Genomic DNA, 17271 nt, shown 5'->3' on the forward strand with positions numbered 1-17271 from the left:
GCTATGAGAATAAATATTCCTGAAATACTTCTTGCATCATTTTACTCTCCTACTCTGGGAATTTTTGGGTCCTGTCACTTGCCTATGGGATTATGTAAAACCAATGCTTCACCCTGACACTCAAACCTTGCCATGATCTTCAGTCATTCTTATTTTGCTTCCCATGTCTTATAGAAACTATGTGATCTTATTTCATTGTATTTTTGCCTTTCCCACTTTTGGTCATGTAAACTTGGAAGGACCTTTCTCCCAGACTTCTCCAGTTAAAATTATACTGAGTCTTCCAAAATTAGCTCAGAGGTTCTGTGAAGTTTTCCTTGACTCAACCAGCTATGTGATCTTTTAACTCTGCTTTAGTTGGCATTTCCTTTCTGATACTTTTGACATTCCACCCTGTTTATGGTTATCCAGGTCTTTTTCTTCTACTTTCCATTATATTATAAATTCTCTGATCACAGAGATTATATCTTCTTTGTTTTGATGTGTTCTGTAATACCTTCTGAACACCTTAAATGTAGATAGAAACTTCACAAATGCTTGGATAAAATGATGACTCCTGCCAGTATCACCACCATCAACTTCTCATTCTTCTCCTCCTCCTTCTCCTTCTGAACTGCTAATGACTCAGTTTTGGAAATGAATAGTATATTAAGAAGGTACAGATACAGTGACCCAAATGTAACAGCTTATTCTTTTTTCCCTCACTCTCCACATTCAACCTGTCAGCAAATACGGTCTACTCTACTCCATCTCTTCAAAATATCTCCATTTAAACCACTTTTCTCTATGCCTATTTCCACCATCCTAGAACAAACTGCCTTTCTCTCTTACCTGTGAGATCCTTGTAGACTAATTCTCTGGCTTCTACTTTTGTCCCTGCTCTTAAATCCTAAATCTATCAGCCAAGTGAAATCTATACAAACCTTAGACCATGTTATTTCCCTGCTTAACAACCTCTAATAGCTTCCTGTTTCACTGAAATAAAATTAAAACTGTTTACCTTGGTCTTGGAAAACTCCATGATCTCTGGCCTATGCATCTCCACAACCTCATCTCTGCTAATGTCCACCTTGTTCACAGAGCTCCAGGTCTCCTGAGTATTGGCCTTTCCTCACTGTAATGTTTGCTCAAAAGCAAGCTGATTAGGTTCTACTATCTGGGTCCTAGCTATTGTTGGCTGTTGTCCTAGGGCTCCATTTCTTTAGTAGTGGAAATGACTTGGGGAGTGGCTAGAAGTAATTCTAAGAGTTTTGAGACTTGACTGTGGAGAAAACCTATGTAGATTCCATCAGATGCCTGAAAATGGTAGGTCCAATACTTGGCATGAACTGAAGGATATAATGAGCTTAAAGGAGGAGGAAAGCTTGTATTATTCCTGCTGCCTCCTTCCTGAGAGATGCTATAAATATTACTGATAGAAACCAGAGCTGCAGGACAAATAGCTTCCATCTTCTTTATCGCTTAAGGTGTTGGTTTAGGAAATTAGGCATCATGGCACAAAGCTTTAAGGCGATCTGTTGAGTCAGACAACCCTCTGTGTACTTGCTGCCATTATCCTTCTGTGCTCCTCTAATGTCTCCCTCAGCCCTCTCATGTTGCACCCTTAGTCTTTGTACACTGAGGGAAAAGGAAAAGCCCTCTCTCATTATTCAGCTTTTACTTGCCTCTCTTCCTTATAGAAGCTGCAAAATATGCACCATCCACCTCCTTGACTTTAGGATCATTGACAGAAACATTCTATGGTGTATATATTTTATCAGACTACACAGAGAAAAACTACAAATTGATCCTAAGCCTACTGTGAAAGAGAATTACAAGTACTGTCTTCCTAAAGTGCTAAATATTTTTCTAGCTTCAGAAACTTACAAAGCTCTACCAAGTCATGTGTACAGTTACTTCCTTCCAACCTTCTTTGGAAAAAGAAGTATCCCTGTGTTTTAAAGATTCCAGTATAAAAATGGAGTAATGGGAATAATAGGTCAAATGTAATGTCCCCAGCCAGATGAAGTTATACTCCCTACTTGGAAAACCAGAAAGCACCTCCTAACACCTGTGCACTGTAGCATTTGGAAGGTCTTTATTTCTGCCCCAACATTCTCTTCCTCACTTATTTTCTGCCCTAGGTTGATTTATAGACATAGTTGGATCCTGAGGTAGAAGGTAAAGATATGCATCTAGCAGATTTATGTGGAAGAATTTGACCTGGCTATTTAAAGGGAGGAGAGGGGACATGGGGAAGCAGAACTGGGTACCAAAACCTGTTCTCCAGAAAGTATCTGTCTCTCAGATGATCCAGATTATAGTGGTCTCAGCCTGTTGAGAAAGCCATTGTCTTGAAAGTTCTCTCTAAAATCACACTTGTGTGTGTACACACGCACACACACACACACACTCACACACTTCCCCCTTGACTGAGTCTGTAATAAGGAAGGGTCTCTGAATCACCAGGCTGCAATGTCCTGCAGACAACAGTGGGGTGGGGGTTAGAGCTCTGTGTCCTTCCATAGTTACCAAGCAGGTTTTCCCTTCCTCAGTGAGATAAACAAGCCATGCATTGTTCTGTCCTCCCCCACCCCTAGGCTTCCCTTCCTGCCTAGCCGGTAGGTGGAATGTGCCCTTTGGAGGAGGCTAGAAGAGCAACAGAAAGTAAACAGAGATAATCAAGACCATTTTTTGTGCTTCTCCTTATCCAAACACTTTCAAAAGTGGAAAGCGCCCATACTACATTATAGCTCAAACTTCAGGCTAAATACAGTACCAAGCAACAGGGGTCACATTTTCTTCATGCCCTAACTTGGGTAGAGCCATGATTCTCTTTCTGATTGTCCTCTCCCCACAAGTGTCTCTTAAGGAATCTACTGGGAGCCAGGTACAGAGATAGATGGTACTATCTAAACATATTGGGATGACAGTCCCAATAGGGCAGCTAGAAATTGATTTCTTCCAGAATTGTTCCACCTTCCTCCCCTCAGCTTTCACAGTAGTCTTTGCAAGGGCTCTTTCTGAGAGCCACTTTCTGGATGATCTACCCCTTCGGACTTCATGTACCCTGCACCCCTACACCCATGCCAAGTTCTGGTCTTCTGAGTACCTGGAAAAGAAGAAGCCATTTTTACCTTGTCCTGAGGATAAGAAGTTATACTTGATCATGCTACCTGGAACTCACATCTGCTAAGTAGCTGAGTGCTGCTTCCTGCCACCAGACCTTCCAATCTTTCCCCAAATCCCAAACTTTCCTTATCTTCCCTTGCCCAAGATTTCTCCAGTGCATCCTATCTATACTCAGCTCCTATTACCTCATTGGGGACTACCCTACTGTCTCATCCTTCCACCCTCCCTACCTCAGCCAGTCACACAAACATGCTTGTGCCTGTAGTCATTGTTTCCTCAGCCTCACCTGGGCACTGACAAGGTCAGACTGCTGTCAAACTAGTTGCTCTTTATTTTGTGAGGAAGTAGGGGTTGGCAAACCTCATCAGGCAAGCACTTGCATGCACCAGGCTACTGAGTAATGACCAAAAGATTAGGAAAGGCTGGGAACCCAGGCCTGAGTATTGACATGAGAACAGATTGTTTATCTTGGTGGTTTTTGGACCAGGGATTATTCTCTAATATATTGATACTCAAAACACGGTTATGACACCAGCCGCAATAGCACTCTGGAGCTCATCAGACAGTCAAAGTGTGGGCCCCACTTTAGACCTGAGTCAGAATCTGCATTTTAACAAGACTCCCAGATGATCTGTATGACCATGAAAGTTTGAGTAGTGCACTGCTCTAGTCTATAGGTTTAGTTTTGATCCTTCTCTTAAGTAGTTCTTTCTCTTTCATCTCTTTTTGAAGAAATCCGTTTGCTTGCTATTAACATTATCTTGCCTGTTGTTATTTTCCATAGGGGATAATACTAATATTGATTTACTTATCAAGTGCCTGTCACATGCCAGACATCGAGGAAAATGAGGTTCTGTGACATGCTTAAGGCCAAACAGCTAGTGAGCAGTAGACCTGAGGCTGTAAGCCAGCTCGTTATGCTTCCACAAACCTTCCAACTTTCCTCCAAATCATATCCCCACAGAGTTGATAAAAGTCAACCCAGACTTCCCTATGAGGCACAGAGAGAAGAGAGTGAAAAAGGCCAATGGGCATGATTTCCCCAACAAGGAAAAGTACTAGCATACTTTTTGTCATAAAGAAGCTTGTGTAAGCCTCCTTAGCAGCCAGAAATTACTAGAATTGGGGCCAGAGGCCAAGGAAAACGGGAATAGGGATTAGGAGTCTTATGAAGGGAAAACTCTAGCTCCAAATCTCCAAAAGAATAAATTCTGATGCTTGAGCCTGGACTTGGGATACAACAAACCCATGTGGGGCTGCTCTAGGTTCTCACTAATGCACTGGTCAGTGAGGATATCACTTAAAGCCCTGGGCTGGAATGTAGGACTACATTATATTTTGCTATTGCTGGAAGGATCATTTGTGATGATTGAGTTCAGTGTTTTATTTTTTAGAGAGGAAACAGAAGCCCAGAGAAGGGGAGTAATTTGCCAGAGGTCAGATTAAATTCATGGCAGATCCACTGACACTGACCCAAAGCACCACTATTCTAACATTGTTAATGGGCACCTTTTCTGCAGTTGGAGCCTCTGGTGCGAAATGGAGTTTTCTTTGGATCCTCTCAGGTTCCTCCTAGGAAGTACAGACCCTGTAAATATGGCAGGACCTTGACTTTGGAAAATTTCTCAGTCATTTGTCTCCAGCTTTATAAAATAGCTACAGTGCTTCTCTTCTGGACCTGGAGGCTGCTAGACCTGACTGATTTAGGCTTTCCTTTTCTGGGACCCTAAGGATCTTCGGAGATGGCTGGGTGGGGTCAACTCAGTCCAGGAAGCATAGGAATTCTTTTAAGTGTATGTTTCTGGTGTATTTTTCTCCCTCACATGTATTTTTAAAAATTCTTTTTAGACATCCACTTTATCTTTCCCAAACATCATTTCCTTGCTCCTTTCCTGAGTTCTAGCAGTGGCTAGGGGCCCAGCTTCCTTATTGGCTTCTGAGCTATGGAGTGGGTGGGACTGGGCTCAGAGGAGGTAGGAGTTGGAACGAGGGGGGCTGTTTGTGCTGCTGGAACTGCCTTTCATCCTTCCCTTTGCCACCAGCACATTGGCTGGTTCCTGGAGCAGCGTCTTCACTCCTACCCAGCTCTTGACACTGACTTTTATTCTCTAAGGCTGTGGTCACATCACAACCAGGCTGATGGCCATACCTGCCCTTCAACGCTACTCCTTCCTGTTCTTAAAACTGAGACCTGACTGTTCCTGAGCCCCTTTGATCACACACAGGATCTTGGGTTGATGGCTCCTCATCCCAGGTCTCACCTGGAGGGAAGATGGGTTCCAGTTAAGGGAGGACACTGCTGGAGGGGTTGTGATAAGAGTCTGAGCTAGCTGGATACCTCATTCTCTCCAAATCCATCTCTCCGCCCTGGGCAACTTCCATGGTAGGTACAGTCAGTAGCCATGACTGCTATGGCCACTGTCCTTCTTCCCTCTCCTGATTTCTTTCTTCAGTGTCCTTTACTTTTTGCTTCCTCAGAAAGGCATTTGAGTGAATTACATAATATTGTGTGTTCAGTGATAGTACCTGAGCCAGCCTTAGGAGAAAGGGTATGCCCTGGGGTCATTGCCTCCACACTTTGAATCATGGCTGGAATTTTTTTCATTTATCTATTTATTTCTCATCATCACTCTTCCACACTGCATAAGAATGGGATTGTTTCAAGGATTATTAGAACCCTCTTTTGGACTGCTTCTTGAGGGAATGGCTATGGCAAGCCTCAGGTACACATGTTTTCTGAGACAGACCTCATCAGAGAGGAGGTGTCATGTGGTATCCTAGAAAGAGTTGGAGATCTGAGTATCACCCTAACTCAGCTGGTTGCTAGCTGTGTGCTCTTGGCAAATCACTTAAATTTTCTCTGTCTTTGTTTCTTCATCTGCAAAGTGGAGGTAATAATAGCTCTCAGTGCATTAGGTTGCAGTAAGGATTAATGCAGCTAATGCGTGTAAAATGCTTAGTGCCTGGCACACCTGAAGCATTCAGTAAATGGCTCCTGTTGGGTTTTTTGAAGTTTATAAAATATCTATGTCAGGCACTATGCCAATTGATTTCACACATGGGGTTACATTTAATCCACACTGTAATTTAAAAGAAAGAGATGGTCACTTTCCCCATCTGTACTGGGGCAGTGTGGCTCAGTGGCAGAGGTCTTGCCTAGCTGGGATTCCATACCCAGCCCCACCCCAAAGAAAAGAAGAACCTATAACTCAGAGAAGTGAGAAGTGACTTGCCCAAGGTAACACAGCTAAGACTTCAGTACAAGTGTCAACTGGCTCCAAATCTAGAGCAATTCAGGAATAATACCAGGCTAAATATGAAACCCTCTAGAGTTTCTTCTCCCTTCCCAAACTAGACTTAGAAGTCTCCATCTCTGGCTCCACTTCCATCTGTTGGAATTTTCTTCCTCCCAGACTGTCATTTTTCTCCTAGTGTCCCTTTTGTCTCCTTTAGGATAGGATCATTTCCTATTTCTGGAGAAACCCTAGAGAGAGAGAGAGAGAGAGAGAGAGAGAGAGAGAGAGAGAGAGAGAAAGGGATAAAGGGTACTTTGTAAGCTACCTTTCAAAGTGAAGCAAAGGAGTGGAACCTTAGCACTTGCTGGGTTTAGTCTTTGTTTTTTGTTGTTGTTTTATGGGGTGTTTTTTTTTTTTTGTTAAATTCTTTTATTGGTACATTGTAGGTATACAACACATTTACATTTCTCATTGGGAATTGCACCTTTACATAATGCATCTTGGTTCTTATTTTTTCCCCATTCCTAGCCCTCCCTTCACCTCCTCCACCCTTCCCGATTTACAAAGACTTTATTTCCATTTTTTCCATTTCTCATCATTTTTCCTCTCCTTTCTTTCCTTTCCCCTGCCCCTCCCACTACCCCTACCCCTTTGGACCTTTTCTTCCTATTTTGCATTATCAATTATTCATTCTAATCATTGGTACATTTTAGGTATACAATATAATGACATTCATCATTGGAAATTTGCACCTTTACATAATCTCTCTTGGTTCTTGTTTTTCACCCTTGCCCAGCCCTCCCTTCAACCCCTCCATTCCTCCCAATTTACAAAGATTTTGTTCCTATTTTTCCATTTTCTCATATTAATCCCATTGCCTTCTATCCTTTCCCCTAGCCCTCCCACTTCCTTCCCCTTTGCCCCTTTTCTTCCTATTTCACATTACCTATTATACATTTTAGTCCTTATTTACACTTTCAGTTTCTCACACCAGAGAAACTATTTGGTATTTATACATGTGTGTCCTATTTATTTCACTTAAGAGTATGGCCTCAATGTGCAGCCACTTAGCTATAAATGTCTCTAATTTCTCATTTTTTATGGCTGAGTAATACTCCATTTTATAAAAAAAACCACATTTTCTTTATCCAGTCTCCAGACACACCCACAATGTTGTTCTTTTTTTTTTTTGGTACCGGGGATCTAACTCAGGTCCTTGCTCTTGCACAGCAGGTGGGGAAAACACTGAGCTAAATCCCCGGCCCTGGGTTGGGTTTTTTTGACAATGTGATCCAGCCAGCTGGAAATGAAGTCACTTGCCTGAAGCAGCAGAATCTAATAAGTGCTAGAGTTTGTGTTCAAACCAAAGTAGTCCAATTCCAGAGCCTATGCTAGACTATGCTGGAAATGCTGTCAGAAAGGGGAGAGCCTGCTGTAGCATGTGACTGGAGCAGACATGGAAAGATGGAGCTGGGTGGGTAAAATAGTTTATAGCAGGCTTTGAGGCAGCCTTTCCACTGTAAATTTGAGGTAGGGCTGGGTAAGAAATAGTGAGACAGTGAAGATTCTTAAGTAAGAGAGTGCTTCCAATTCAGTTGGTGCTTAATATGATAGGATCTAAAAGCAGTGACTGGAAGTGGAACAAGAAGAGAGTGGCTGGAGGGCAGATGAGGTATTTTGAAAGTAAAATACCAAAGGCCTAGACTAGAACAAGAAGTGGTGGTAGAGGATTCTGGGAAGAGAGGTATAATGCTGTGCAAGGGTCACAGTGAAAGTGAGGAGAGAGAGGGAGAGAGGAAGTGCAAGAGGGAGAGGGAAAAAAGGAGAGGCAAAGAACAGGACAGAAGCAAAAACAGAAAGATAGCATAAGAGAAAACAGTACAACTCAGAGTGGCCTTGTGTCGTTGGGGCAAAGATGATATTGAGGCTGATTACCCACATTTTAAATCCAGGACTCAGAAGAACCTAAGAATCCTGGATGTGGAAGAAGAACCTGAAATAGGACAGATGTCTTGTCTCCATGTCAGCTTCAATGCCTAGAGGCATAGGGTATAGTAGATACACATGCTCCATAGAGCTAGTAGTACACAGGACTCTAGTAGTGGGAGTTGCTTCATTTGTAAGTAGTTGTTGAGCACATAACTACCAGGTAAGAGCAGCTGGAGAGATCTCAGGGCTGCAAGGCAGGGATTTGAATGCGAGATTCTGAAGCAAGTGCAGCCCCCAACTCCTCTTTTCTTTCACCTTTACCTTCTCTGCTCTTAAGTTTCACGTGATTGCAACAATGTGATTGTAAAGGTGAGGGCCTCAGCTAGCTTTCCTCCCCATAATTCTTAGCCACTGCTGCTGATCTATGGCTCTGACTGTTGACAAGCAGCTAACCCTACCCTTCTTCCTGTACCTTCTTATCTGTCTGACCTGTTGCCATTCAATCTTTGTATCCCTAGTAAACCCATGCACCTTATAACTCCTTTTTAGACCTTAGCCTTGTACCACTAGGATCTTCTATGTTTCCACTGGGGTGGGGGCCATTTCGAGCTAGGACAGAGTCCTAGCTTGACTCTGTCCACCACCACTCCTGGAAAGTAGAGAGCTGATTTATCCAACCGTACACCAAGCTTGTTGAAAACAGGCACCTTCATCTTATTCAACTCTGAATCATCAGTGCCTAGTATGCAGCCTGGTACAATAACTGTGAATAAATTAGTAAAAAATGGGAAATAAACTACTAAATATTCTATCATCTATTGATCTATCATCCACTTAGTCCCTGTTTCTCTTACTCTGATATTCATCTCTGTATCATCCAATTCACTGTACTAGATATTTCTCTACAATATTTCTCAGAGTTTTCTTTTTCTGTCATTTGTTTACTCCTGTCATTTCTCTTATCTGTAATATCTGCTTGCTTGCCTCTCTCTCCTGCTTTTCCCTCCTTCCTTCTCCTTCTCTTCCTTTCTCACTCTCCCTGTCTTTTACTCCCCGTCTCTTCATTATCTTTATACTCTTTCTGCCTCTCTTATCATTCTTCTTCTTCCCCTCTCCCTCTATTCTCTGTTCCATCGGTCATTTCTTTATCCCCTTGCATCCCCATTACCTGTGCCCTTCCCCACTTGTAAGAGTGGCATCTATTTGTGTGAATCATGCTTGGGGACAGAGATGGAACCTGTATGAGCCAGTCAGTGCAAGAGTTGTGGCCAGAGCCTCCAACACCAGTGTGCACTGGGGGACTTGGCCTCAGATCTATTTCTCTGTATTCACTCCCGACCTGATTTGCAGCCAGTCTCCCTGTAAGCCTAGCACTGTGCCATTCATCACTTTGTTCTTTTTCCCCTCATATAAGTTAGGACTCCCTGATACCACGCTGGCTACAAACTCAAGTGTCTCACCTGCACGCTCAACTTGTCCTTCACTCTCTCAGTGCCTTTACCATGCTTTACTTGGATTAACCCTGTCCCTGTAATGAATCTGTAAGTCCTCAAGCCCAGATTGTTTTTGGTTCATGTCAGTACCCCAGAGCTACATGTATATGGTACCCAGTACAAGTACAGCAAATGCCTATTGAATGAATGTGTAAAAATTAGAGATTTTACAGCCCAGTGTTGACTTGTTCAGTCACTTCTGCCTTCCTTTCACAAGGAAAAATTGGAAATTTGCAAAATTAATTTTTTTTTCCTCAAGCAGAAGTGAAGGTAGGCTCGGTATTCATTGGTCAGCAGCTCTCTTTTATTCCACAAATATTTACTGACATCTACTATGTGTCTAGCATTATTATAAGGATACTCCTATGAAGAAAATAGCCCTGTGAAGCTGGTGTTCTGTATCTCCAGGGATCGCTCTGTAGGATGAAGGAGACCTGAGTACTGGGAGCTGAGGGGGGTCCTCAGATTCCCACACCAGTTCCTTGCAAGATGTTCTACCTCATTGAAGGGAAAGAAGGGGTGGGAGCGGAAGCTGCCTGGGAAGTGATTTCAGCCTTGGTTCCTTAAACTAACTTCCTGTCCCTTTCTTGTTGTAGGAGAAACGCCCCTGTCAGTAGACCGCACTCATGGCATGTGTCCAAGCTGCTGGAGGGATGCCCTGAAGCGGCTACCACCATGCATTTTCCTTCTGAAGCCTTCAGCTTATCTTGGCATTCAGGTTGCAACACAGGGTAAGTCTGGAGCCTTCCGCTCAAGGTGAGCTGAAGGGCCTGGCCACTCCTTCTCCTCTGCCCTCGTCCCTGCTGGATGTTTTAGAGCTAAGAGTGGTAGAACTGAAAATGACATGGGAGTCCAGATTACCTGTGCTCTTGTCTTAGTCCACTGCTAACTCTCTGTGACTCTGGACCTGTCCCTTTTGTTGTGGACAGTGTTTTCTTGAAATACCTCATTTGGCTTACAGTACACCACACTGTCCTACTTCTCTTCCTGTTTCACTAGCTGGTCTTTCTCAGTCTCTTTTCCTGATCCTTTGCATATCCCTGCTCTATTAATATAAGAGAACTGCCAGGGTTTCATTTTGGCTGTGTCTTCTGTCTCCAGCAATCACTGGGAACTTCATCCAGTGTTTATCAGCTCTATTACAGGGCCAAAGCTTCTAAAACGGAGACCTCCATGAAGAACAGGGTCTACCTGCAAAGAAGATCACTCTACTCAGGGACATCAATGTTATCTCTTGTTGAAACAGCTATCTGAGTGGTAGACAACATTTTTGAGAAGCTCAGAACCAACCAATGTGCTGCCCTTGGCTGCCTTTTCCTTTCCACAACCAGATCCTCCCTCCAAGAAGGGATTTCTATGCCAGAGACTTAGGGAAACTAAGGGTTGAGTTTGCTCTGACTCAGTGACTTTATTTGGCATTGGATGCCAGAGACTTAGGGAGAGGTGGTTTTGTCCTAGAAGAATACACAGAAACACATTCTGAGCTGGGCTCCTATTTGAGTGGAGGTTGAGTGTTCCTTTTTTTAAAAAATTTTTTCCAGCAGGAAGGGTGGTAGAGTGAGTAGCAGGTTCTCTTGCCAACAAGCTGTTGGTGGATTCTTAGTCCAGAACACAAGTGAGCAGAGTGGCTAAGGGGAAAGGCAGGGAGCAAGAATTAAGGGATGCTGACCTGAAGGTCTGGAGGGCCTTCAGCTGTGGCTCAGCTGTGGCTTTCTGGACTATGGCCTTTTTGAAAGCAGCCTGCAACCTTTGGAGTTTCAATCAGAGGGGGTCACTGAAATGGTACTTAAAATTCGACATTGCATCTGCTGTTTGTCTCCCTGGTTGGCCTTTGCTGTGGGGGATGTAGGATGCATGTGTGGGCAGAGGCCACTGTAATATCAATATTGGTAGTCAATACTGATGCTGATAATACTAACAACAGTCAAGAGAGTGGCCACTACCATGTGGCCTGGCTAGATGCCTAGGCTGTGACAAGGGCTCTACATGTATTATCTGATTTTATCACCACAGAAACTCTCTGACACAGGTTTCACTATTATTCCCATTTAAAAGATGGTATCAGAAAAGAGAAAATAGTGAACTCATGAAGGCCTGTGTTTGAATTCCAGCTCTGCTTCTTTAGCATAATAGTGAACTTTTCAGTTGATTTTTACCTCTCTAAGCTTCAGTATTCTCAGTTGTTCAGTGGCAATAATGATCTCCCCTCCTAGGTAAAGTTCCAGCCACATTGTCAGTTTTCCGTAAATAATCAGGATGGCTATTATCAAGGAAAATTGGGGGAGGGCTGGGGGTGTAGCTCAGAGGTAGAGCACTTACTTGGCATGCTCAAGGCTCTAAGAAAAGAACAGAAAAAAACCCCATATTTTCTTTATCCAGTCTCCAGTTAATGGGCATTTGGGCTGTTTCCAAGTTTTAGCTATCACAAACTGTGCTGCTATGAACATGGGTGCACATATATCACTGTGATATGATTCTTTTAATTATTTGGGGAAGATCCCCAGCAGGGGAATAGTGGGGTCAAATGGGATTTCCAGTCCTAGTTCTTTGAGGTATCTCCATACTGATTTCCACAGTGCTTGTACCAGTCTACACTCCCACCAGCAGTGGAGCAGGGTTCCTCTTTCCCCACAGCCCTGCCAGCATTTGTTATTGGTTGATTTCATGATAGCAGCCATTCTTTCTAGAGTGAGGTGGAATCTCAGCGTTGTTTTCATTTGCATCTCTTGAATGACCAGTGATGTTGAACATTTTTTCATGTATTTATTTGGTATTTCTACTTCTTTGTGTGAGAAATGTCTGTTCATTTCAGATGCCCATTTTTGGATTGAGTCTTTAAATTTGGGAGGTCTGATCTTTTTAAGTTCTTTATAGATTCAAGATAGTAGACCTTTGTCTGAGGAAGAGCAGGTGAAGAATTTTTCCCACATTATGGGTTGTCTCTTCACACTGCTGGTGGTTTCTCTTGCTGTGCAGAAGCCTTTTAATAAGAAGAGATCCCATTTGGGTCTTTAAATTTGGGAGGTCTGATCTTTTTAAGTTTTTTATAGATTTGAATGAGAAATTAGAGACATTTATAGCTAAATGGATGCACATTGAGGCGATACTCTTAAGTGAAATAAATATGACACACATGTATAAATACCAAATAGTTTCTCAGGTGTGAGAAACTGAAAGTGTAAATAAGGACTAAAACGTATAATAGGTAATGTGAAATAGGAAGAAAAAGACCAAAGGGGAAGGAAGTGGGAGGGGTAGGGGATAGGAAAGAAGGGAATGGAATTAATATGAGAAAATGGAAAAATAGGAACAAAACCTTTGTAAATTGGGAGGAATGGAGGGGTTGAAGGGAGGGCTGGGCAAGGGTGAAAAATAAGAACCAAGAGAGATTATGTAAAGGTGCAAATTTCCAATGATGAATGTCATTATATTGTATACCTAAAATGTACCAATGATTAGAATGAATAATCGATAATGCAAAATAGGAAGAAAAGGTCCAAAGGGGTAGGGGTAGTGGGAGGGGCAGGGGAAAGGAAAGAAGGGGAAGGAAAAATGATGAGAAATGGAAAAAATGGAAACAAAGTCTTTGTAAATCAGAAAGGGTGGAGGAGGTGAAGGAAGGGCTAGGAATGGGGAAAAAAATAAGAACCAAGATGCATCATGTAAAGGTACAAGTTCCCAATGAGAAATGTTAATGTGTTGTATACCTAAAATGTACCAATAAAATAATTTAAGTAAAAAAAAAAGAAAGAAAAATAAAAAAGAATAGAATAGGGGAACGCCTAAATTCCCAACCTGCCTGTGCCACTAGTTCAACCCGAGTGATCTTGGGAAAATTACTTCTTCAAAGTTCCTTCCTTTTGCAAGTCTTACTTAATTGACAACAGTGATTTTCAAAAGTAGGGGCCTTGGATCAGCAGCTGGATCCAGCAGCACATGGGAAGTTGTTAAAAGTACAAATATTCAAGATCCAACTGGACCTAAAACTCTGTAGACAGTGGTGGTGAACTTATGGCACACATGCCATAGTGAGCTGTTTTAATCATTGAAAGCTCTAAAGATTCACCATCACTACTCTAGGATAAGGCCTGGTGGCCTGTGTTATAACAAGCCCTCCATGTAATGGTGATGCACATTCCAGGTTGAGAACCACTGATTTATGAAATGATCTGGCTGAAATTGAATCAGCCCTTTAGGACCCTTGTCTAATGATATTCTGTGACTGTTTCTGCTGGCAGAGAGCCACATGCTGATTCCCAGCAGACAGTGACAGCCCAGAAGCAATTCCAAACTTGTTGATGGCAGGGGAATGGTGCATAATCCCCATGGCATTCTTTCACTTGCAATCTTTGTCTTATGCCCCTCATTTTACCATGTCCCTGCAGTACCCCAGTATCCACCTCCTTCCCTACTACACTTTCTCTCTTTCTTGCCTTATTGATCTCACATTTGTGGAATGGGTGCCTCTGGGTTGTTTTGCCTTCTCCCATGGTAGGGCTAGCCAAGGTGTGAAAGGGATCTGGTGGCTTGGCTAATTAACAAGTGTTCCTCTTGTCTTACAGTGACGTGTGTGTGCAGTGGTGTCCTCTCTCCCGGCACTGCAGCACTGAGAAAAGCAGCTCCATTGGTAGCATGGAGAGCCTGGAGCAACCAGGCCAAGCCACTTATGAGGGCCACCTCTTGCCAATTGAACAGAACATGTATCCTAACCAGCGTGACTCAGCATACAGCTCCTTTTCAGCCAGCTCAAATGCCTCTGACTGTGCTCTTTCCCTCAGGCCAGAGGAGGCAGCCCCTGCAGAGTGCATCACACAAGGTTTACGGTCAGCTAAGGCTTCCAATGCCAGGGCTAATGGGTCTGAGACCTCAGGAAGTAGCCAGCACACCAACACTGGCAACCTGATCCCCAACTCTCAGATATCATCCCACTCCCAGGAGATCCACCACTCAGGGCCTGCTAAGATAATCAGGGGCCCACCGCAACCTCCAGTGAGGCGGGACAGCCTCCAGGCCTCCAGAGCCCAACTTCTCAATGGAGAACAGGGCAGGGCATCTGAGCCTGCAGACTCCTTGCAACAGGAGAAAACAAGGTTAGACACAGTCCTATCCCTAAGGAACCCTCACAGGTTCTGCTGCCTCAGTGGGCAAGACCATGAGACAAGCGAGGACCATCAGAACTGTGAGCTCAATCAGCCTCCAGAATCTAGCCAGCAAGGCTCTGAACATCTCCTCATGGAGGCTTCTCTCAAAACGTGTGACAAAGCTTCCAGCAGAGATGCCAGCCTGCTCAATGAGACACCAGCAGAGCTAACTGAGGCTCCTTCCTTTGGTAGCCCTCTACACCTTTCAGGACCCACAGGCCATCGCCATAGTGCCCCTGAACAGCTACTGGTATCCCACCTACAGCATGTGCACCTGGATCCCAGGGAATGCAAGGGGATGGAACACCCAGCTGGGCAGGATACACACCAGTGGACTCTGTCCCCTTTGCACAGCAGCCACAAAGGGAAGAAAAGCCCATGTTCCCCTACAGGAGGGTCCCAGGATCAGCCCAGCAGAGAAAGAAAGACCAGGCCAATGCATGATAGGCCTTTGAATTCAGGACTCCAGAGCCAAAGCAGCTCTCCACATGGAGAGCCTGATGGATGCCTGTCAGAAAGAGGTTTCCTGGATCCAAACAGAGCAAGTAGAGCAGGCAGTGACTTGGCCAGTCAGCAGCCCGCTGCCTCTGGTTCTCTCTTTCAACAAACCAAAGACTGTTCCTCAACCACTAAAGAAGCTGGCAGCACAGAAGTAATGGAGGAAGGAGACAGTGACCCCAAGGAGTATAGTCGGATGGGTGGTAGGCGAAGTGGAGGCTCCCGGGGTCGTTCAATTCAAAATCGAAGGAAGAGTGAACGTTTTGCTACCAATCTGCGTAATGAAATTCAGAGGAGGAAGGCCCAGCTTCAAAAGAGCAAGGGTCCCTTGTCAAAGCTGTGTGACACTCAGGAGCCAGTGGAAGAGACCCAGGAGCTTCCAGAAAGTCCTCCACTTCCAACCTCTAATTCACCTCTTCTCTCTTCATATAAAAAATCCCCTAGCCCCAGAGATAAGCTTTTCAACAAAAGCATGATATTCAGGGCTGGGTCTTCAGAGTGTCTTAGTCAACCGCCTGAGAGCCATGAATCTAGGACAGGCTTGGAGGGACAAATAAGCCCTGGCCAGAGGCCTGGCCAGTCCTCTGTGGGCCTGAACACCCGGTGGAAAGCATCTGACCCATCTTCTTCAGACTCTGAGAAAGGACATGCTTACCATGGAGTCCGTAGAGGTCATCGAAGATGGTCTCCAGAGCATCACCTACCGCCACATGTGTCACTAGTCATGGAAGGCCCTTCCAGCCCAAGTGACACCAAGGAATTGAAAGCTTCTATTACCCAAACTGGAGAGGAAGCCATCCTTTTGCCCTTTGCAGACAGAAGAAAGTTCTTTGAAGAGAGCAGCAAATCCTTATCCACATCTCACTTGCCAGGTTTAACTACTCATAGTAATAAGACTTTCACCCAGAGACCAAAACCTATAGACCAAAACTTCCAGTCAGTGAGCTCTAGCTACAGGGAATTGAGGTGCCATCCAGTTGACCAATCATATTATTCTACAGACCAACCATGTCATGCCACAGACCAGTCATATCATCCCATGTCACCCCTTCAGTCAGAAGCTCCCACTTACTCAGAATGCTTTGTAAACAAGGGTCTAGAAAATTCTTTATGCTGCAAGCCACTGCACTGCAGTGATTTTGATTGCCACAGGACCTGCTCTTATTCCTGCAGTGTTCAGGGAGCTATGGTCCATGACCCTTGCGTTTATTGTTCCGGAGAAATCTGCCCTGGCTTGCTAAAGAGAAATATGATGCCAAACTGCTACAACTGCAGGTGCCACCACCACCCATGCATACGGTGTGCAGCTTGCTATCATAATCCTCAGCACAGTACTGTCGAGGAGAGCAGCTTGGCATCTGGCAACACTTGGAAATCCAGGAAGCTGACAGTGCAGGTGAGGACTTGGTCCATGGAGGGTTGAGTTTCATTATTCTCCTTGTGAGGAGGAAGATAGGTAAGTCATTTGAAAATGTAATACTTATCATTTTGTCTCTACCAAGTGGTGGCTTGGTAATCTTAGGCAGAACACTTAGTCACCAAAATTACAATACACCTGTGGATCTTTAAACTAGATAAAAGTAACTTTTGTTTTGTCAGATGAACAGAACTGGGTTTTCTACCCTGACTATAAAATTGATATCTAAGTGCTGTTACGCATTCAACTACCACAATTTGAAATTATATGATCTTTAAAGGAAAAAATACTTACCTCATAAAGTAGCCAGTACTAAGAAGTTATTCTTATTACCTTATCTCTAAAGTTGAGAATCATGGCAGCCTCACAGATCAATTATGAGGATCAAATGAGTTCTTGTGTATAGAGTGCCAGGTCAGTGCACAATATGAACCAGCACTTACTGT

At 43.8% G+C, this 17271-nt stretch overlaps 1 protein-coding gene across 4 annotated transcripts in view; it reads left to right on the forward strand.

Annotated features, from left to right (window-relative positions):
* Positions 1-17271, forward strand: part of Shroom4 (shroom family member 4) — a 273979-nt gene that overhangs the window by 213140 nt on the left and 43568 nt on the right. For 3 of the 4 annotated variants that reach the window (XM_087189707.1, XM_021249971.2, XM_087189706.1), the window contains exons 3-4: positions 10366-10500; positions 14332-16804. In XM_087189707.1, the coding sequence (XP_087045833.1) occupies positions 10366-10500; positions 14332-16804 (2608 nt within the window). Of the gene's footprint in view, positions 1-5110; positions 5495-10365; positions 10501-14331; positions 16805-17271 lie in introns of those variants that run through there. The other variant, XM_021249972.2, reaches the window with a different exon arrangement.

Source organism: Heterocephalus glaber, unplaced genomic scaffold, assembly GCF_053883595.1.
Source record: "Heterocephalus glaber isolate CG9 unplaced genomic scaffold, H.glaber_assembly_v1.0 deba00001546, whole genome shotgun sequence".
Taxonomy (NCBI): domain Eukaryota; kingdom Metazoa; phylum Chordata; class Mammalia; order Rodentia; family Bathyergidae; genus Heterocephalus; species Heterocephalus glaber.